The following is a 24,003-nucleotide window of genomic DNA, read 5'->3' on the forward strand; positions in this document are numbered from 1 at the left end:
CCAATAATTCTCTTCTAAGGCCAGCCATGTGCATGTTGTATATTGTGTGACCACCTTAAAGTCCCCACAGCTCGACATAAAATTTTGTAACTGTAAGATGTCGGATTCCAATTGCATGTTGCCCATGCACTCAAGTAAAGTTTAGTTCCATAGACGGTTTCATCAGACGCAAGCGCTAATTTGTTATTGTATATTAATTGCATTGAATGTAATGGAATTGAATTGGTTTCACAATGGGAATCCACATGAGATTCACACAAAAATGTTCCTAAAACACACATTTCAAATGTGTTTTTTCACATGTACAACATGTCTTTAAGTTTATATTCATCATAAATTCCAAATTTCCATATAGTACTAGGGAAAGTATGAAATATTGAAAATATAAGCAAAAGTTAAAGTGATGCCTGCTTAGCACCAATAATAAATCGACTATTATTTAGTGTATAGGCCATTACACACTCAGTTTTTAACCAGCCTTGGATGAAGTGGCACTACATTCAGACTGTCAGCCCACACACCAGTCTTCTCTCCTCTCCACCTCTTCGATTTTACCTTCTTGTCTGCTGGGAACAGACTGAAGAGCAACTCATTTGTGGAGAGGACCTGTTGCAACTGCTGTCAAGTCTATGACTATCCTGTCAGTTAGTCATGTCTACCAGGAGTTTCAGCAGGTGGCAGATCAAAAACAATCTGCTTGATGGACGAGTTTGATGTGTTGGTCTTACTCTGGAGCTTGGAATGTCATCTGTCCCGCTAACCTTCTGAAGTCTTGTGTGCAGTTGTGAAAGTTGAGCAGATTTCCTCACAATTAATAATCATATTTGTCGACCTGTTGTAATCATATTTGTCGACAAGTTTTCATATACACTGTTGTTTAAAGGTTAAGTGTCACTTACTGAACTGAAACGTTTCTTGTGATCTTAAAAACTTTATTTAAAACGTTTTGATTTGGACAAAAAAATGTAGAAAATGCATTCAGTTAGAATTTAATAAAGACCCATTTAATACTGCTCAAGAATCATCCTGGGGTAAGGCCACTAGAAGCTGGTTGATAAAATGTCAAGAGTTTTCTTTTTGCCAATTCCAGTCAAAGGGTAGCTTCTCTGAAGATGCCAAAATACTAACCTACTAACCTTAAATGTAAAAAAACGTATAAACAATGAGTAAGTGACCCTAAACTTTTGAATGGGAGTGTATTTGGGAAGTGAATATGCTGTATAATGATAACAGTAACTTTCTCAAATGTTACAGCAAACCAGACTAATCTGGTGCCCATTGCACGTCAAACCAAGATTGCTATGGGGCAAAAAGCAAGACTGTTAAGTTAGTTTAAACATCCGCTCACTTAAAAACAAATCACTTCTAGTCAACGACTTAATAACCACATACAACCTGGATTTTATGTTTCTAAATGAAACCTGGCTTGAAGACAGCTGCAGTGCAACAGTCCTCAATGAAGCATCCCCTCCTAACTTTACTTTTATGCGTATCTGCGGATCAGTTAGGAGAGGTGGGGGAGTAGCTGCTCTTTTTAAAGATGTCTATCAATGTAAGCAAATATCATTTGGAAATTACACGTCTTTTGAATATCTGGGTATTGTGTTAAAAGGGGCTTAAAAGTGTAATTGATGATATTGCTTCTGTGAAAGTCAGGAAGAGTGGTAGACAAAAAGCACCTTGGAGAAACTCAACAGCAGTGCAAAATATGAAAAGACAATGCAGAAATGCGGAGCGCTTGTGGCGGAAGACAAAACTTGTAGTCCATTATAACATCTACAAAGACACCATCCATGCTTTCAATATGGAACTAGGCAAAGCTACAGACTTTCTTCTCAAATATTATAAACAGCAACTTAAACAACACCCGGACTCTTTTCGCTACCGTAGACCGACTGACAAACCCCCCAAGCCAGATTCCCTGTGGAATGCTCTCAGACAGCAAGTGCAGTGAGTTTGCTTCTTTCTTCTCTGAGAAAATCAATAACATTAGAAAGGTGATCAGCACAACCTTGAGTTGCGCTGGGGTCACAGATCACACCACAGATCACAAACCGTTCAACACCTTAAAACATCAACCTGCGACCTTGACGCACTTCCCACATCTTTTTTCAAAAATGTGTTAAACTGTTTAGAAGCAGATCTCCTAGAAGTGGTAAATACCTCGCTTCTCTCTGGAAGTTTCCCAAACTCCCTGAAAACTGCTGTTGTCAAACCCCTCCTGAAAAATAGCCATCTGGATAAGACCATATTAAACAGAGTCAGACCTTAGCTTCAGTAGTCATGTCAAAGCAATAACTAAATCAGCATACTATCATCTGAAAAATATTGCAAGAATTAGATGCTTTGTTTCCAGTCAAGAATTTGAGAAACTTGTGCATGCCTTCAACACGGCAGTTATTACAATAATGGACTCCTAACTGCCCTCCACAAAAAGACCATAAGACAGTTGCAGTTCATACAGAACGCTGCGGCAAGGATTCTGAGCAGAACCAGAAAATATGATCATATCACACCAGTCCTCAGGTCTTTAAACTGGCTACCAGTTACAAATGGGATAGATTTTAAAGTTTTATTACTGGTATATAAATCGTTCAATGGCCTAGGACCTCAATACATTGCAGATATGCTCTATTGAATATAGACCCAAAAGAACACTCAGGTCATATCAGCTAGAAATACCAAGGGTTCACTCTAAGCAAGGAGAGACTGCATTTAGCTATTATGCCAGCGTCAGCTGGAACCAGCTTCCAGAAGAGATCAGATGTGCTCCCATAGTAGTCGAATTCAAATCCAGACTCAAAACACATCTGTTTAACTTTGCATTTAATTAATGTGCACTGTGCCTCTGACCGTCCGACTGTACTGTACTGTACTTTATTTTATATATTTTCTATTCTAAACTGTATTTTTTTATTCTTAACTGGTTAAATTTTATTTTTCTTATTTCTTTACTGTTCTATCAAATGGATATTTGTAATTTCTTCTATGTAAACCACTTTGAATTACCATTGTGTATGAAATGTGCTATATAAATAAAATTGCCTTGCCTTGCCTTGCCTTGTATGCACATTATAATAATGAACAAATAGTTTAATTAAATAATTAAAAAACATTATTGCAGACTCTAGAGCGCACATAGAGATATAAATCTCGGTTCACAAATTAAAGTGATATTTGTCAGGTTTACTGTTGAATCTGGAATTCATTACATTTACATGTATGTTGAAGGGTCTAATATTTAATTTAATTCAATTCAGTTTTATTTATTTAGCGCTTTTTACAATGTTTCATTGTTTCGAAAGCAGCATAGGAGGAAACACAAAAACAAACAAAATATTTAATAAAAAATTACAAAGCATGTTCATGTTCTTTATAAATATGTCACAAACCGTTCAACACATATTATTCGAGGATCAGACACACTCGCCCAATTTAAATCTAGATTAAAAACGCATCTTTTCAGCCAAGCATTCACTTAATGCAAATATGCTAAATAAACCACCAGGAGATGCTGACATTAGATATTATTTACTAGAATAGTTGGATTTATTATATAAAACACCATGTAGTGTGTTTTACCCTTTCTTGGGTTTTTCGTTTTTCCCCTGTAAAGCTGCTTTGGAACAATGCAAATTGTGAAAGGCGCTATATAAATAAAATTGAATTGAATTGAATTGAATTGAATTGTCACGATAAATGTGTATACAGAGAATGAGATTATGTGTGCATGATGATGATCAGGGTGACTAATGTGAAAGTAGATGTATGTCCTCTTGACTTAACAGATGTCTGTGTTATTGCTTCATCCATGATGATTCATCTAAATGCATCTGTTCACTTAAAAGTGATTCTACTCAGTACCATGCACTGCTTTTATACATGTTCACACTTTACCACCTGCACACTCACGCACACAGACTTGACAAAGTGTTGACAATTGAAAGCATTATATATACAGCAAAATGTAAGGATTTACGTTTCAATGAAATGATTCCTGGATAAATAAGTAGATTAAATTGTTTTTTAGGTAAAAAACACAAGACACAGATGGACATCAGAGGTTAAATGTTTGGTTGAAATTATTGGTAGGGACAATTTGGGTGACTATACATTGTTTTCAGTCATGCACATCAATCATGTACGTTTATACTGCTATGATACTTGTTTTTATTTTCTTGGCATAATTAAAAGAAATGTATGTTTTCATTGTACCCCCTCACCTTCCATGCTTGCTTCTTAATGGAAAATTGATTGTTTTGACAGTAGATTTCTATTTGATGTACTGTAACAAGGCAGCAATTTCCCTAAGAGAATGAGAGCAAGCAATCACCAGTGTACACATAATGGCTGAAACTAATTTAGCAGGTTAGGGTTAATCGAAACGTCTTTGATAAGATGTCCCGGCCTTTTTGTGCTCTAAGGATCATTTAGATATCAGTCTCTGGTTGCTTATAGTTAAGAATGAAATGTGTTGGCCTACATTAGCTTCTGCTCTACTTTATTTACCAAACATAATTTCACTGGATGGACAAATTGTAAATCCCCACTCTGTTGTGCTGAAGGGAATGCTCATAAACTTGATCTTTGACAGGACGGCAGATCCACAATATTTACACTGTTTTTTAAGTCATGTTCATTTCTCTGGCTTTTTTCTCAATTTTGTAAATCAGCTATACAGAAAATGTGAAACTGACAATAACTATACATTTATTAGTAATGATAATATAAACATTAGGAAGGTAAAAAATAATACAGTTTATACATTGCAGGTACATGGGCGGAGTTTGCGGCGGATGGCCCCCAAACCTTTTTATACATTGACGTCATGTTTTTACTCCACTGTGTATTTATGTTTGAGCACAGAAGGCAAAACCGTTGTTTAAAAACTTTTGTTTTTATTTTAAAAAGTCAAAATTGGAGATAAAAACACCATATCTTACAAGACTATAACCTTCATTTATTTATTTATTTATTTACAAGTATTTATTATTTTCTTTCCCATTGTCTATTTTGGATGAAACTCAAGGTAAAAATTTTTTTTTAACTTAGAGATAGCAGATGTTTCCGGGTTCTTGACAGCCCGTTGACAAATGAATAAACTTGGCGAGTAAGGGTGCAGCAAGGCTTCATCGCTCTTTTCCCTGAAACATAAAACCGACCAGTCTGGCCACCCCAGCTCAAATGTCTAGCTACGCCTATGGGCAGGTAACATATTAAACTGTACACGCAATTTCATTTTATTGTACAATACCTTTATTTATATAGCACATTTAAAAGTCGACCAAAGTGCTTTACATGATATACAAAACAAAACAGGTCAATAAAAGTCGAAGTAATAAAACACAGGCTATAAGAGTTTTTTCATACCTGGCTCATTTAGTACGGTTGAATCTTACTAGAGTTCTTCTCGGTACGGTTCATTTGGACAGGTGTGAATGCACCAAAAGTGGACCAAATAAGCATACCGAGAACTCCTTGAAGAGGTGGTCTCGGTACGCTTTCATATGAACCCTGAAGCCAACAATGTGCCTGAGCTGAGAACTGCGTCGGGCTGAAACTAGCTATAACACTTGTGCTGCTCCTTGCGTCGCATTGCGCCGGGTGTAGGGACCCATAATGGCAATAAAATGTGCTTAAAGTGGTTTAAATTATATAATTCAAAAGTTTTATAAAATGAAAAAATGATTTTCAACAATACAGATTATTACAAGCATTACTAAGAAAACAATTAAGAGTCTATTGGATTTTAGATAGACTGTCAATATTAATAAATTATAAAGCCCTGTCAGCATTTTCAGTATTTTCAAATGAGGTTATGGTTGTTGTTTTTATCAGCCAGGCTAGCACTGGCCTACATTGCACATAATACATTGCTTGTCCCTCTGGCAAGTAATTTTCATGTATCGACTGGGTTGATCTTTCTCACTGTTTTGATGTGCATTGTGTGCAGATTTTTTTCTTTCATGTAATTGACCTTTTTCATTTTATTAGTTAAATAATTTCTGCAGAATTAACTACTTAAACATAGACTTTTAAAACATGTTCATGTCATTTTCTGTTTCCTGCCTGGACTCGAGAATAAAAGTTTAATACAATGCATGAACATTGTATTTTCAAAAGCAATTCCCTATTTTGGATTGTGTGGGTGTTACCATTTTGCCATTATACATTTTGTAGAAGAGAATCATTTTAGTTCAAAGTTAAATTATGCTTTGTAACATTTAGGACAATTAGAAAACGCTTAAAGACATTTTTATGGGGGGGATGATGGTTTCCATTAATAGTCGTTAATAATATAAAAAATTCAAATCATTTAAACTAACTCTCATTCCCTCACGTAATGGTGGCTAACTGTATTTTCGTCCTGTTGGCAGTTATGAGATGACCAAGAAATGATAAGCTTGCTGTTTATAAAATGAGTCCACCGATTAAGCTCTATAAAGATGACTTCTGCACGCTGCTCTGTTCTGCAGACAGGAGTCTAATGTCCATTGATGACCCATACATCTGTCCTAATAGGCCAGACCAGCCATTCAAGTCCCCTGCGGCCAGATGTAATTGATCCCACTATCGTTAGCTCCATGCTGATCCATAATTGAACATCTTATTTATGATAGGCCACTGCATTCCCTACTATTGAACACGCCCTCTGTCAAGCTCCGCCTTCTTTTGCCTCTCATAATCACAAAAGTAGAGCAGTCTATAGCAGATGTTTTCCTGCACAATGAGAACAGGCACATTTGCACTGCACCTGCGCTTGACCGTGTCACTTCCTGTCCATTCTAATCAGTCTGCAATGGAATAACTTTAGGCTTTGATGCGGTCCGTCATCACTGAATGGTTATGGGAAAGAAAAGGAAATGGTTTTCCTCAGTTTCACACTTTTCCACCATGAGGGCCAACTCACCTTCACGGCAGAGGAGTGTTGACGGTCTTTGTGCGAGTACTCTGCTGGGGGTCCTGCACTCTAGAACCTGGTTACTGGACACCCACTTGATCTACCTGCTCGAACTTACTCAAGCAGGCCCCACACCCTCACCCCGTACTCACTCGCTCTGCTCTTTCTCTCGCACCTCCTCTGCAGATGGTGGGAACGAGGGCACTATTGACATACAGAGCTCCAGCCTGGATCCCCTTAACTTCACTGGACTGGGTAAGCTATGGTTCAGCTCTATCGTTTGGTTTTTATCTCTACATTTTTAGTTTAGAAGGTTAAATGTATATAACCCAACACAGACCGGAAGTCACGTTCGCCTTGCATATGCGTCTGATAAAATGGTCTATAGATGACTATTCTACTATTGCTTGTTAAACTCTTTGTATACAGCATAGGATGTAGATAATCGATATACTATACATACTGTACATTGTGTATTAGGGCAAGTCCATGCAAATGTCAACCTTTTGGTTTTCATACCGATTGGTCAGATGTCAATATTTGGTGGTTTAAATATTCATGTAAAGTCTCAAAGTTTTTAAAGCACTTTTGAAAAACATAGTTTCAATAGTCCGATTAGTGAAATGTCACACAGAACAGAACTGTCACAGCCATAATGGTCTGTGTATTCCTTATGGGCACATGAAAATTTAAATATAGTAACTATTTTATGTTCTATAAAGAGCCACCCTTTCTCCATTTGTTGGGTATTATTGCTTCTGGTTTGAGCATTTTTGTCACAGAAATCCTACAACGTATGTTGTCTCTCAAAAACGTGCATCCGTCACATCCATAAAGCATTAATTGTTCAAATAGGAAACTTGTTCATAGACTGATATTTGTCCAGTTGTCTGGACAAAATATAATATAAATGAGTTAATATACTGGTAATAAATACATTCTCTGAGAATTTATATTTCAAGTTTTGACAAAAAGTGTTATATCCATGAAAATACCCAATGACCTATTGACTCAGGTTGATATCTTGTGTCTTCATGAACTGGACAACAGTACGTGACAAAACAGTCACAGTGTTTGGAACAATCGTCTTGATATTGTTTGAACTTGAACCTTATTATGATTAAATACTGCAACATGCTTTGTATTTACCATGTGTAATAATACTAATTAAATACATCATCACATTTGTCTGTATGTCCCTTAATCTTTAAGGAAGTAGCAGTATAGACAGTGACTGTGCTTTTGAGAGAGATTATGCCATTCCACCACTTTCCATGGCTGAGGAACTACAGTACATTCGCACAATGGAGGGGGTCTCGCGATCTCTCCCCTCATCCCCTATACTCACCCACCAGACTGCCAGCTCAAGGCTACCACCCTTAAGGAACGTCTTCGACACAGTCACAGGTACTTTCTTGCAATCATGATGTGACAATTTCCAAAACCGCAAATACATCACACGAACAATGTGTACACTTTAGGCTGGTTTTAAGAAGTTTATGGCACTTTTACGCAGAGAGACCGAGAGATGCTGTGTAACTGTCATGATCCAGTCTATGTTTGCCCTGGGTATTATGGACTTTTAAATTACTTCCTGTCCTGTGTAACAAAGAACACAAAACGTCAACGACTGACCAAACACAACTGAAAAACAAGGGCTGTAAACATGTATAGACAGGGAAGAACAACCTTTAAAAGATGAAAAGACAACAATTAACACGAAAAACTACAAAGGACTACAAAATATGGCACAGGACAGGAAGTAATATAAAAGTCCATAATATATAGGGAAAACATATTCTGAATCATGACAGTTACAGTAGATTGCTTTGTGTATGTTTGGTGTTTGATGTGTCCACTAGGGTGTGCCAGGCTCTTGTTCTTGTTGAACATTTGAAACTACAATTATTTTTCTTCACATTCTTTTCAAGTTTGAGTGTGTTTATAATAATGGAGGCAATATGTGCGTGTTTGTTTTTCTGTGGTCAACAAATATGGAGGTGTCTCTATATTGTAGTCTAGACGGAGAAATAGATTCCATTGCTCTCTCTTTCCTATCGATAAAAGCCTATCTTTGCACTTCTGTCTGTTTTGAGTTCAATAGCATTGTGGGAGCTTTCCTGAAGAGGACAGTGGTATTGAGTTATGAGTGGTATATAGTTATGAGTCACACAATAGTTTTTTTATTGCTCTTTTTCTTAATGTCTCTATGTTGCTCTGATTTAAGGTTCTGTTTCCTTCGGTATGACAAGCACACAAGTTTGTTCTTTATGCTTTGCTGTTTACAAATATAAAATGGCAGCACTGTCATTTGTGTAAACCTTAGGTGGTAAATTATAATGTTCTACAATATACTTTATATCCATAAGCCAACATACAGTGACAACAAGAGGCATATTCTTTTAGGCAACACTTAACCTTTTTTCGGAGCAACAAAAGCTGTTAGTCATCTTTATTTGCTCTCAGCATAAATTGGAGTTTCTTTTGCCGGTTTTGTAATACTCCTGTGTGAACAGAATTGTGCAGCTTCTCATCTGTGTTGATAAAAGTCAGACCTCTTTATGAGCACTCTTTCATCCTGTTATTTATGCAGGTTGTGCATATTTATGAGAACCTAATCAGGTGTTGCTTTTGCATATATTATGTTATTATGGAGTGAGAAACATATCATATGGATGAATGTACTGAGAATGGTTTAAAGAAAGGCTTTGCAATTAGAACTATCATTTGGAGTAAATGGTAGAAAATATTTCCTTAGAAGTTTTTTTAAGTCATATTTTTATCAATTAAACAAGTATTGCTTTAAAATCTCCATGAAATCAAAACTGAGGTTTTTGGCTTCTAGTACGAATATGTTAGCCTAAAGGAAATCTTTAAACTAGGGTTTTTTTCAGTATTTATGTTCTAATTTTAATACATTTTGCTTTGTTCCCACTTTTTCTATTTTATTGCTATAACTCCATTTGTCTGTGATTAGCTAGTGGCAGACAAAGAGGAGAAAATAGCAGATCGTATCCATCTCTTCACCTTCAGATTTGAACAAAACTCAGCAAGAGAGAACTGACCTTTTTAACAGATCAATCACATCCTGATTTAAGCCTCCCAGGACGAGGCAGGGGGTCCGATACAAACCCCTCCTCCATCAGTTCAGCCTCAGTGAGCAGTGAAGATTAGGCGTAGCCTCCCTGTAAGAAACACTAGCTCTTGATTGAAAATGCCACTAGGCTTTAGTTTTTACGAATTGAATTCTGTTTGCATGCCGACAATGGCAATTAACTTCTGTCGATACTTACAGGGAAGCACTTAATACTACTCTCAACAAAGTGAGATGCATGCCAATGTGGCCTGATTTATTTAGTTATATAAAGTTGTTTGTGTCGTCTGTTGAGAACACTTTGTCATTTTTCACCATTCATTTGGCAGTGGTGATGAGGTGATTGTGGTTAGGGTCAACGTGTTGATTGCTCAAGCAAGCTGCTCACTTCATTATGTGCTACGACTTGAGACCTCTTAAAGACTATGGGAAACAAGATATGATATCACAGCATCTGTTTTGAATCAATTATAAAGTAACATGCAATAATACATTCGAAGTGCTATCTACTCAATTGTATATCAACATTGTAAACCATTAAAGTCCCCCTGTGGTTAAAACAAGTTTTAAATGGTGTGTATATGTCTATATTTAATATGTTCTTATAAAGAACATAAAGCTGCAATTTACCACAGACATTGGTTGCTTATGTGAGCTTGCATGTGCAGTGAGAAACTGTGTTAAACAGCATCTGGAACTGCCGAATGTGTTATCTACTGTATGTATTGTTATCTATGTTCCGAGCTGGGTTAAATGTTTGGAGGCGGGGACTAACTTGTATGTTCATAGGTTCACATATTCTAAATGAGGTAAGGGTGTCAAGTTATATTCAAGACATTTTAAGAGATAAAGAAATTATTGTCAAGTGAAAAATTCATTAACATATGCTATTTTAAGGCTCAAATATGTGTTTGAAGTAATACAATTATCAAATGCAGTGAGACCTTAAGATCTTCAATTTGGATGTTTGTATTGAGTCAAGAGGTCAATCTACAATGTTGTCAACTGGTTAGAAACCTAACATGAAAAATCTTTGTACTATCTTGCATTACCTTGCACAATAATGGAAGTGAATGGAACACAAAGTCTGGTGCAGGGGTTACCTGGTTTTGTATATTGTTCAATATAAACACTAATGCTCAGCATAAACCATGTCCTCACTCTAAGTGAAGCCAGTGCTTTTTACATCGGGACCACAATTTGAACAAAACCTTTGCACTTTGAGCAAGTTTTCGTGTTTTTTACACGAGAACTTTTATTCCATTTTTATACTTTTTGGCTGTTCATTTTCAGGAAAACTGCGTTTTGGGGGACTGAAAACGCAAACATTTGAAAACGGGTCTCAATGTGCAAGTTTTTAAAAACGACCGTATTATTGTTTCCGTGTGAACTCTGAAGATACCGTTCCCTTTCGAGACCGGTCGAGCGAGTGATGATGAGTGTCAGCTGTGCGTGCACCGATCTCGCATTTCTCACGGAGGAGCTCCTGAAGCATAAAAGGACGAGCGATAGGAGAGTACGACATTATGTTGTGTTTATAGGCCGGCAGTGGACGTCTGCACCATGGGCATTAAATGTTTAATTAAATGTTGTTGTACGTTCGCGGATTCCCGCCTCCTTCCTTCCTTTTATTGAACCGTGTTACATTGGTGCCGAAACCCGGGAGGAAGGAGAGACATGCTGTCGGAGGGTCCTCGTTGCCAAGGGTGATCGCTGTGCTGAGGAGTTCGGGCAGCATGGAAGAAGGAAGTCCGCGAGTGGCTACCCAAGGGGGTGATGCTGGATCCAGTATTCGGAGGAGATGGAGCCCTCGCTGCCGTGCTTCTGGGTTGAGGTGGAATGGCTGCCATCTGAGAGGGAGCGGAGGAGTCAGGCCTGGACATTATGTTGTGTTTGTATGGCCGGCAGTTGACGTCTGCACCATGGGCTGATTCTCTTTTCTCTCCTACCTGCATGATGAGGTCATCAAAGCGTGGGCAGTGTCAAAAGGAACACGCGCTTGGGCCAGTGGGCGGAGATCTTTCCCAAAGTTGACAGGGTGGAGGCGCGGGGATACACTTCCATTCTCCCCATCTAGGATGCCCTGGCGGCTCACCTTTGTCCCTCTTCACCCCCATTGGGAAGTGAAGCTACTCTCCCGCAAAGCCTTGCCGTAAGAAGGCACGCCTTGCTGACAAAGCCTACACTGTGGAGGGAGAGACAGTTGCTGTGCTGCACACTATGCTGGAGAGCATTGACGAGGGGAAGTAGCCGACCGCCTTCAGGGACTTGAGAGCGGCTACGGACTTCGTCCTCAAAGCTATGAACAGACGGTTCAGGCGATGGGACAAAACATGGGCTACATGGTGGTGCTGCACCACCACCTGTGGCTCACCCTCACTGATCTGAAGGAGGCGGATAGGAGGACCTTCCTCAACGCGCCTGTCTCCCCTTCCCATTTGTTCGGCAAAGCGGTGGGTGCGAGGACAGAGCATTTCGCCGAGGCGGTTAAGAGCTCTAAGGCCATGAGCCATTTTCTGCACATCCTCCACCCTAGCAGAAATCATCTTCTGCTGCCTCCCGGCAGAACCGGAATTTCGACCAAAGACTGCCTGGCGTGAGTCGCCAAGATGCACGGGTCAGGAAGTGACAGCGCCGGGCTCCAACACTTTTGCATGATGGGTCAGAAGAGAGGAGGATGCAGAGCGTCGAGCCGGCCGAGAAGCACGTTAGAATGTCTCCCAGCGTCCCTTGGCGATTGCAGGTGATGTCGAGAATGTTCATTTTGTGTGTGTTTAAAATGCAATAAAAATGTTGACTCTTTCACAGAATGAGCAGTTTCCTCCTCCTCATGCTTTGAGCGTGCACAGTCCCTGCCTCAAGCAGTTTCCCTGATCCATGTTTATGCAGATAGTTTTGATAATGCTGTCGTGTGAATGTGAAACTTTCAAAAACGCGAAGGTTTTATCGTGTACTTTTAGTGTGGTTAATATGTTGCTGATTTCCTTGTTTAGATAATGGGATTCCCTCCTCCCAGATTTCAATTCTCACTTTCCATTTCAGTTACAAACCCAAATTAACTTCCACAATCAATACCATTACTGCCATCACTATAGATCCCTATGGAAAATTACATTTTCCCTCATTGCCCATTAATTGGCTTGATAAAATTACAGCACCCCCACAACCTTCTCTGATGTCAATCTGCTTCTCCTCCACAATCTATAGTACAATTCAATGATATGATTAGCCCTTGAAGCAAAGCCTTGCTTTTCTGTGGTTTCTCTGCAACCACGAAGAAGGATTATACCAAGAAGAACAGCATCTTGTAGTAAAACACAGCTAATGGAATAGCTTAAAAAGGATGACTTGAAAGATCTTTCTGCCCTCACATACTCCTTTGGGTCTTCCAAATTGCTTTCCAATTACACACATATCGCCCCCCCCCCCCCCCCCCCGTCCACCACACATCCCCAGATCTTCCCAGACGTGATCATTTGTTCAACTAAATGGAAATGTGACATTTGGAATCTTTCTCAGGTGAACAGGCTCAGGGAGAGAATGGGTCCAAATAATAAAAAGATGGCAGTAAAATGAGGAAGAGAACAGACAATGTGGATAAAGTGTTCTCTTTGAAGATAGAACCATATTATTTCTCTTATGTGTGTAATAATCACCAAGGCAAAAGACACTACACATACCAACAACAAAATGCATTGTAAACATAGGCAGTTACTTGTGACCCATCGAGTTTGATTTCTTCTGAAAGGAATAGCAATTTGTAATAATGTGTTTGTCTTCTCCTCTTCTTCTTGTACATCCCTTAAATATACGGAAGATCTGTATCATAGTGTTTACTGTATATACAGTAAAAAAATTAAGATACCATTTCAAAGACCATTATGTCTCTGAATGCATTTAGGTAAAATTATCGTTTTTGTTTCATTCTGTGAACTACTAACAATATTTCTGCAAAATTTCAAACAAATAAAATACAGTTTCTGCATTTATTTGCCATCCAAAACTGGAGAACTGAAATGATGCTCTGTATTTTTTCTGCAAATACTGCAAAGAAAACAAGTTCATATTCTAAGCAATACAACAATAATACTGTATTTGTATTAAGAAAAGGTGGGAAAAAAAATTCATGTCGCTTTGTATCAGTTTTCATTAGTCTTGTCATGCTGTCAATCTTCCACATTGCTGTTGTGACTTTGTCACTCCTGTGGTTTTATTTTTTTTGTTGAAATTCAACGGACTGAATACGGGTATATATACAGTATATCAAAATGATGATAATTTTTATTCAAACAATTTAGATATATATATTTTATTACATAACGTAATGAGGGCAGGTCTTATTTTTTCTGTGGCTGCATGTGTACACTTTAACAACACATCTCTGTGTTATTTCTTGGGACAACACAACTTTTGATAAAAAAACCTTCGGGATAATACAAGATCCCACTGCTTTGTGGTCCTGTTTACTATATGAGGGTTCATTAAGCTTTAATGACCAGCTGACTGCACATTATATCTTTAGACAGCATGCATTGAATAGTAGTGAAAGTGTTTATCATGCAGGGTGGATACTTGACATTTAGAGGACAAAGAGACAAGTGATATTAAACCCATAAATCTCTGTCTGTTTACCCAAAAACTATATTGTACCGCACTGAGTGAAGGCGTTGAAAAGTTAGATAACTTCTGTCCACATTAACATTCAAGTCAAATGTTGGCCAGACTACACGGGCGTACTGCATGAATCCCTGAAGTACATTTAATCTTCTTGATCTTTGTTTAAATTAAGAACAAGGTTTCTACATTACAATTCCTAAAAGAACATTAGTGAGAGCAGCAAAAGTTACTAATAATCTCTATGCATCATTAGGGCACTCAAGACTCATTCTAAAAAGTGGCAAGAGGTACAAAAAAACATTTTTTATCTCTTTTTAAATGGGGTTAGTTCACTCACACAAAAGGGAATAATTAGCACTATGTATAATTTACTGACTCAATGCCATATGAAGTTCTTATCAAAGCTTGACATGCCAGCTATCAGCGATGTTTGTAGCCTTATTTAATTTGTGATGTGTTTGGCATCATAGCATTCACGATATTGTATATTTTAACATTGCTTGAATGCTGTGCTAATCATAAAGCATCCAGAAATGGAATTATTTAATCACCTTCTCTGAACTATTAGAACTATTTCTTCAAAAATGTGTGGAACGCTGTGTTAGCATTGCAAAAGTCATGGGTTGGGTCTCTGTAAGGAAAACTCACACACCGATAAACTAGATTAAATGTATTTTTAAATATAATAAAGCCACATGTGCTTTTACCCCTCTTTTCATCAAACAAGAAGGAGACAAATGGATGGATGGATTATAAAAGCAGCAAAGACATGAATGGGGGGAGTGGAAGAGGTAAAAGTGTGAGTTGAGCACAGATGCATCATGTGATGAATTATGGTTCGAATGGCACTTTCAAGGATAACAAAAGGTCACCTTAGCTGATGGATCGGACCTGTGTGCATACAGCCGCTATTTATAAACCAGCTACAATTACCAGTCTCCATACATATGCAACTGGCCATCCCAAAGCTACAGTGTCCCTCTGCGAAGCACTTTCTCTCTTGCTCTGTCGTTCTCTCACTCCCCCTCACCACTTTGCCGGCCTCCTCCCCAGTGGTTACCATGACAACAGCAGCACTGCACCATTCATGGACTATAACGGCAGTCACACTATCTCTCTCTTGCTCTCTGTTTGCGCTGATCGCTGCTCTCTCCAGATCTGCCGAGGGCTTCTCCCATGCACATTTCCGCCAAAAAAGGCAGTCTAAAATGAGCGTTTAGGAGAGGAAGAGTCAACCTGGCCTAGGAAATGGGTAAATGCGTGTGTAAGGAAAAAATCAAGGTGCATTAAGGGAGGAAGGGAGCAGGCTTAACTTCCTTTACCAGCGCGTGCTGTTATCCGTTTGTTTTTTCAGATGGTAGGTTATTTATCTTTTTTGTGGGCAGGTGATCCAAGAAGAATGATTGTTTTGTGATGCCCTTCTGCTACGCCTTTTTCGTTTCTTCCTCTCAAACCTTTATTCTTTCTCTGGATTTTTTTGTACTGAGAAAGTATCCTTTCTAAGAGGAGATACCCCTTGGTGCGTGTCTGGACTTTGGGCTGTTGAGAGTGTGTGTGTGTGTGGGCACACAGCGGGGCGTTGTGGATGAGCTGGCCATCGTTGAGACGGGCACAGGGGTTGTGTGTGTCTGTTGACGGAGAAGGAGGACAGATCTACACCCGCCTTCCAGCCCAATGCGGGATTTGGGTTGAGCATGGTGAGCTACTGAACCCCACCCTCTCCATATCTCCTTACCTTATCTTTCCCTTCTATTGCTTCTTTCTCAGCATCTATCCTCCCACACACACATAAACACACTCTTTTGATCTCTACCCGCCCTGTGATGTTGATATATTGCTAAATGCAACTGTGTAGGAGCTTTGAGTGTTAATGGCGGCTTTATAAGCTGTTTAATTGTATGCTCATGTTTATCATATGTATTGGACATGCAATTGCATCCAGATGCCAAACAGCCGATCTTCATCTAGGGGATGTGAAATAGTTTGGGAGCTGTAAAGTCTAGACTGGTCTTCAGCTGGTTTGAATGAATTCCTTGAGATGGGCTGGGGTGTTTATGCTGCAGAAATGACAGAGAAGCTAATGATTCTAGTTAGAGAACCTGTGGGAGGTGGAGACTACTGCAATGTTGTGCTCAGCTTGAGGGTTCTTACCAAGATGTACTTTTGTTTAGGTTTTTTTTTCGTGCAAGAATGTTTGACCCTTGCAGATCCACCTTTTCAAGGGCTGGTACGTGATTTGTTTGCTGAATAGCTTCTCTACCATCATATGTTTGCATTATTGTATGTGGGGTTTGGAGTGATTGGATGTGTCTGTTGTAGCATCTCACTTAACACGTATTGTATTATTGTCTGTTGGTTAGAAAGTCTCAGTGCTATTGCTGGCGATAAATGAACATTCAATAAAGCGTAGCACTAATAACATTCTTTGTCATGGTTTAAATATAGGCTCTTAAATGCTTCTACGTGTCATTTATATGATCCTTTACAAGGTCATTATAAACATGATAAATTATAACTTTAAAGATCGCATATCACAGGCAGTATCTGCCAATCTCATATTAAACTTGAGTGCTTATACAGTAGTATTGCATTCGTCGTATCTTCGAATAGTATTAAGTTTGATCAAATTTATAAAAGAGAGATGCAGCTGTACGATTATTTTCCGGAAAAACATGAGCTGCAAGAGGTGGGACTAGTGGGGAGAGTGGGATGGAACTACACCACGAGCAAGCAACACATAATCACATTAATCCCTTCGTGTTTTGTACATTATGCACGTACACGCATGTATGACTTAGTTTGACTTACCGGGTGCAGTTCATGTCGGCATCTTTTTGCACTGGGACCGCGTGGTTATATCCACCTTTTATATAACATTGTAGTGAGATAGGCAGGATGAGAGCCGGGAGTCAACTGCTGTACGCGCACCGGTCTCATATCATGGAGGAGATCGGGAGCTATGAGGACGATTATTACCAGGCCTGGCTTTTAGTTATGGTTTGTGTGTGTGTCGCCGGCAGTCGCCCGTGAGGGGGCTGCCTGCTGTCTATTTACGTTTATATTTATTAATTAAAGATGATTTGAATGTTTGCCGGTTCCTGTCTACTTCATTCCCTTTATTGAACGTTGTCACAAACATCCAACATTGAAATTCTGTGAACTTCTAAACTTCTAAAACTAAACTTCACTATTACAAGAGTAACGAGCAACGCAGCCCATCTTGACGCAGCGCAGATAATCTTGATGGTAGGCGGGTCTGGAGTCCGTTTGCTCGTGGGTGGGCTCTTTATTTCACCTTCCGTGCTTTTCTGGGAGAATGGCCTATAAAAGGAATAGGACGACACAGGGATACAGTATTAAAAACTTTCCGAAACAGTTGGAGTGCTGGGGGAGTGTATCAAGTACAGAAATAGTACGTCATACGTCCAACTCGTTTTTTAACAAGTTGACCATTTTAAGCATGAGAAGCCAGCATGTTTAACAGTGTAAAGAAGTCAGGATGCATGACATAGCATGATACCCGATCATTAATGGTTGATGGATCTCAGCGTTATTATGAGGAATCTTGCCAAAGGTTGCAGGCTCAAACAGGGTGTGACATTAGAGGACATTGATGATGGAAAAAACACTATAATGCTGTGAGGTAAACATGTCCAGGATGTTTCAGGAAGTCAATTTTTCCTGTAGCACACAAGTGAAAGGGATTGTGTCTGTCAACATTTACTCATCCGTATGTCATTTCAAACCTGTGTGACTTTTTTCTTCTGCTGAACCCAAAAGAAGACATTTTGAAGAACGTTGGTAACCAAACAGCGCTGGTCACCTTTCAGTTATTTTTGTATTGACAAAAACCACTGAGACCTTTCTCAAAATGTCTTCTTTTGTGTACCATTCACATCTCATTAGCGGTGACCGAGTTGTTGCTTGAATTTATAGGGTCCAGTACCATTTTTATGGGTTAGCCCCCAGTCCTCAGAGCCAGGGAGTTGACTATAGTCATAAAAGTCCTTATGGCCCTCTTACAATAGGCCCAAATGTCTGAAATGAATGAGTGAAGATTTTACTAGATAATGCCTTAACTTTTTCTTTCTTCTATACTCAAAGCTGTAGTATAATTTCCGAGGACTCAGAATAGAAAACAGTCTTATAAAATATTCAATGGTGTTATTTTTGGAATAATTTTGGAAAAGAGCAGCTTGGACATTTTTCAAACATTCCTTTTGTGTTTTATAGGAGCCACACAGGCTAAAAAAGACAAAAAAATGTTTAAATGCTGACATAAGGTTTTTTACAGTAACTAAAACTCATTTGTTGAAAGCCAAAACATCTTGAACCAACTCAATCTGGTTTGTTGGTAGCAAGTGTCCTTGCCTGGTCAGATTGGTGTTTTATGCTGCTTTGAGAGGGGTTTTGGGCATTTGTCAGCTGGTGTTGCCGGAAGATAAACTGAGCAATCAGCTTGGCCATGTTGAGACACCATCTTAAAACCTTAAGTTGTTTTTAAGTTAAACATACTTATTTTAATGTGTAGACTATAAATTGACAACAGTCTTGCAAACCTTTTTATCTTGTGAAACCTGACTCAGGACATAACGTTCAGAATCTCTTGATGTTCTCTGCTAACTTTACAAACAAGAATCCATACCAACTTTCTCTTACCTTCTCTTAAGGTCATCTAGATTGCTATGTTAAGGCGGAAGTTGTGTGCATAATTAGTAGGATAATAGTATGATTCTAATTCCAATGTTCTCATGTCATTTTCACCTTAGAGTTTCTAAAACATTTTTCGCTTGACAGCACACTACTTTGTTATGCTCAAAAAAGTACTCACCACTGAAATATTTATGTATATACAAACAGCACAGATTATTGATATAGAAATATGTTTAGTTCAGAGGCAACATTTCTCTAACCTCAGCCGTCCTTTTCTGTATTCTTTTGTGGATGGTTTTTTGAATAGAGTTTGTTGCATTACATTGTTGAATTACGTTTTATACAAAGGTACATACAGTAGCTTCAAGTTTTACTTGGACGCTTTTGCATCAGGAGTGTGCCCATGTTTTAAATGCTGTCTTTGAGGGGAGCTGACTAGGTGTTGGGATATACAAAGATATACCAATAGAAAAGCTATTAAAAAGAAAAAATCCACAGAATGAATAAAACTGTTCACTAGAAAACAGTCGAATTGGATAGAGGGATGGACAAGGTGGGAGAATGGACGAAAGACTGAGTGGGAGAGAGAGAGCTGGAGGGAAGGAGGAAGAGAGAATTCTGCAGTGTGCCATTAATAGTCTTGATAATGATTTGCTTACAAAACAGAGCTGTGGGATTAACAGTCCCCACAGTTAATACTGATGCCACTGAACTGAGCTTTTGTTTGCAAGCGTTTGTGTGTGTTCAAATTGATAAAATATAGAGACAATTTATACAGTGTTCTACATAATAAATTGATTAATATGGGTTTTAATAGTTGATGCCATTACCGATAGCTGATTGGGGTACGTTTCCCGGACAATGACATTAACAATGGTTAACCACCATAGTACGATGCATCTTTGGGGAAGTTAACAATGTAGTTATGACCATAGTAACTCTGTCGGGAGATCAAATGTTTGAAGCAAGTTGGTTCAGCAATCTAGTTTATGACGCCATATAGGTGGTGCAGCAATGACTTCTACTAATAAACACGTTCAGATTGAATTAATGTCAAATTCTTGCTGTAAATAACATAAATTGCATTTAAGGAATTCTCTTGTTATTCCATTTTTGTCATCTGTTGTTTTATTTCACAATATTTAATTTATTTATAAATGTCCTCCTACGTCATTCCACCCAGGGATTCCCCAGGGTCATAGAGCATGCAGGTCATGTGCATGCACACTTTTCAAACAGCAGCGCTTCTATTGTCTTGACAAACTAAAAAATCTCAAATTGAATTTGGAGATATTTAGAATGATAGATATGGAATGCACTGTGTGCTTTGATCAAAAGCTTGATGTATGCAAGTCTAAATGTCAAAATAATAAGGGACGATGGTTCTAACTCCGCTCTAGACCTGTAGTTCCAACCACACAACTTGGCGATGTGTCTTGCGATTGTCGCTGGAACAATGTTTTGGAAAATGTAAATCGTTGAAATATGCTGGAACGATGGAACTTGGTTGGCTAACGATGCTTTTGGAAAACGCACCCTAGGGTGGCTGATGACACATGTGATGCCTAAGAAAAAAATGGGTCGTTTTTGTCATTAAAACAAAGCTACTGATATGAAGTGGTAAGGCATCAATATAAATAAAGATTATAAGTATGATGTTTAAGAAAGGTGTCTTTGCCAAGCAAGAGTAGCAAATCATCGACATCCATTTTCTTGACTGAATTACGAAACGTATCGCCTATGGTGTGAAGGCTAATAGAGCTATCATTGACAGGTCCTGGCAAGAGCATCCTGCGAGTTGAAGTACACTTTATGGCTTGTCTAGATGCATATGACTACATTTTCAATGGCTTCAAATGGAATAAAATTATTATGCCATTAAAAGCCTTTAAAGCTTTCTGAAAGGCCCACAACAAGCATTTTGTCCCAATGGTATAACTTCAACATGCCTTGAAATAAACAGTACTACCATCAAGTTAGAGTAATGAAGCTTAATGGAGCTGATTCTAGCATTCAGTGACAGACATGCCTGTCTGAGTGACACAACATACAAATCCCCACAGTTGCTGGATTTGTAAGATCTCCCGTTGTTCTCATAAATTTGTCATGTTGTGCAGGAATCATTCTCATAAGGTAAAAAAGCTGCAGTGATGTTGAAATATTGAACATTAATTTAGCAGCATGACTTTTGTATTCGTGATTTAATCTCTGTTAATAGTTCTCATCATTCATTCTTAGAGCTCCAGATGCCTTTTCTTTTCTTTGAAAGGACTTGACTTGTGCTGTAATCATTCTTCATTGTGAGGTGCTATGTAAAGTAAATGAACCTTAATGTTTTTGAAATATTATATATTATTTAGCAACAGATTTAAGCATTTGTAGGATTCATGGGGCATTGTCCCAAAACTTTCTTTATAAAACATAAACAGCTGTGTTTGGCAGAATATCCAATCTGCTCTTTTTAGGAAAGAAAGGGTGTTTCAAAAGGTTCTTCGAGGTCATGGAAGAACCTTTTGGGAGCATAAAGTACCTTTAACTTCCAAAGAATCTTTCTGTTTCACAAAAGGTAAAAAAGTAATAAAGAGATGATTCTTTAAAGAACCCTTTACTGGTTCTTTGTGGAACCAGAAATGGTTCTTCCCCAGCACCCATTAGGCTACACTCTTAAAAAGCTGCTTTAAAGGTTCTTGCCATAGAAGTGATGCCATAGAAGTGATGCCATAGAAGAACCATTTTTGGTTCCACAAAGAACCATTCAGTCAAAAGTTATTTAAAGGACCATCTCTTTCTTTCCTTTTTATATTCTGAAGAACCTTTTTTCCGCCACAAAGAACCTTTTGTGAAACAGAAAAGTTATTAGGATATTAAAGGTTCTTTATGGAACCATGTAGTCAAAAAGGTTAATCTATGGCTTCATGACGCACCTTTATTTTTAAGAGTGTAGTGATGTTTGGGTTCACCTCATTACACAGCCCAGTACAGCTTTCCCTGTTGTTCCTCCCGGCGATGGCCCTGATGTGACAATAGACAACAGAAATAATGGTGGTTGTGGTTTGATGTTACATTTATTTATATCAGCATCTTACATTATGTCCGATGCACATTTAATATATCAATGATTTGAAAACTGTGGATTAGTGCAAAGGTTTGAGCAGATATCACAGTGCAGCACTGTAAATTTATGTTTTTCTGTTTATTTGGAGAATGTGCGCAGGGACCTGTACTAGCTTCCGCCCTCTCCCTGGTTGCCATGGGGATCTGGGCCGCACATTCATGATGTTTCTATGCTTGCTGTGCTCTTAGTGTGCTGTCACTGTGTATGTGTGTGTGTGTGTGTGTGTGTGTGTGTGTGTGTGTGTGTGTGTGTGTGTGTGTGTGTGTGTGTGTATGTATGGACTGCCCACAGGTGCGAGCGCTGTTGCTCACCCTCTTTTGCTCTGAAAGCCAGGTTTCATTTTCATATTGGTTTCACAGTGTTTCTTTGCTGCTGTATTCCATCATATCATGGCAAATCTGCCATTACAACATCTGAGGGGGGATTTTAACATCCAGCTGATACTAATATTGCAACAATAACTGGTACATGTTATTTCGTCAATTTGTAAAAAAGGGAGCATTCAAATCAAATTCAATATCTTGTGATTATTAAAGTATGATAAAAGATCTAATAAAACAATAAAATCTGCATAGCAACACAAATTGCCTATGCGTGTTTCTGAAAAAGTATAAAATTGTGTGTACGTCAACATATATGAACATTAACATTAGGATTTTGTTGAGCTCACTATTGGAAACACAGCAGCGCTACTCAGGCACAAGTACCAACAACTGTATTGAATAACAACACATCATTTTAATATCCTGTGTTGTGTTTACAATCGACTCATAAACTGCAAAGATGTCATTTTGACAAGTTCAGCAAAGCCACAGTATTTGGTTCTCAAAACATAAAAAATAAATATTTTGAGGTGTGGAAGCACAACTCACACACTCAGGTCTCCATTATCTCTGATATTATTTACTGTTTTTAAAAGATCATAAAGCCAGAGTTTAAGCTAACCAGCAACATGGGAAATACAGGCTATATTGTACAATCAAACAAAACAATATGATTACCAGAAAAAAGCTATAATGAAGCCTTTAGGTGAGGCTCCCCTTAGGTGGCTTTCCGATGCCTTTCGCACCTAGTTTTGTTCGGAACGGGGCACGGTTTGGTTTATATGAAAAATCGCTAATGTAAAAGCTGTCACGCTAACTCGGGTACACTTTAACCAATTACAATGTATTTACGTTAATAAAACACATGTACGAGAAGATAGCATTGGTCATTTACCTTGGATTTGAGCAAGAGTGAGCCTGCATTGTTTTGCGCCTTGCGAGATGAATCAGAGCAGCAAATGAATGGTAACACGATGTTTCCTGATTTAAAATAGTCCTGATTAATAGTCTGTTTGCAAGCAGCAGAAAGCGCTGTAAGCTAACATACAGTAAGACCAAGTGTTGTTCACTCTGCGCTGCGCATAATAGCATCAAGTGAATCAAAAGTACAATATATTGACCTGTGTTCTGTTTACTATCATGTGTCATGCACGTTCGTAATGACATAAGAAGAATGCAAACACACCAGGGTTCGATAGAATCAAGCTAAGACACCAACCTAACGCTGCAGGGGGCGTCGGGAACAATCACTCTCGAATACACATACATTGGGACAGCAAATACTACAGTGTTTTCTCTA

At 38.6% G+C, this 24,003-nt stretch overlaps 1 protein-coding gene across 1 annotated transcript in view; it reads left to right on the top strand.

Moving 5' to 3' along the window:
• tanc2b (tetratricopeptide repeat, ankyrin repeat and coiled-coil containing 2b) overlaps window positions 1-24,003 on the top strand; it is a gene marked incomplete at its 5' end in the record, with an annotated part of 76,407 nt that overhangs the window by 9,403 nt on the left and 43,001 nt on the right. The window contains 2 exons of the mRNA XM_079477052.1: window positions 7,088-7,166; window positions 8,121-8,308. Of these exons, the coding sequence (XP_079333178.1) occupies window positions 7,088-7,166; window positions 8,121-8,308 (267 nt within the window). The remainder of the gene's footprint in view (window positions 1-7,087; window positions 7,167-8,120; window positions 8,309-24,003) is intronic.

This window comes from Barbatula barbatula (assembly GCF_947034865.1).
Source record: "Barbatula barbatula genome assembly, chromosome: 16".
Classification (NCBI taxonomy): domain Eukaryota; kingdom Metazoa; phylum Chordata; class Actinopteri; order Cypriniformes; family Nemacheilidae; genus Barbatula; species Barbatula barbatula.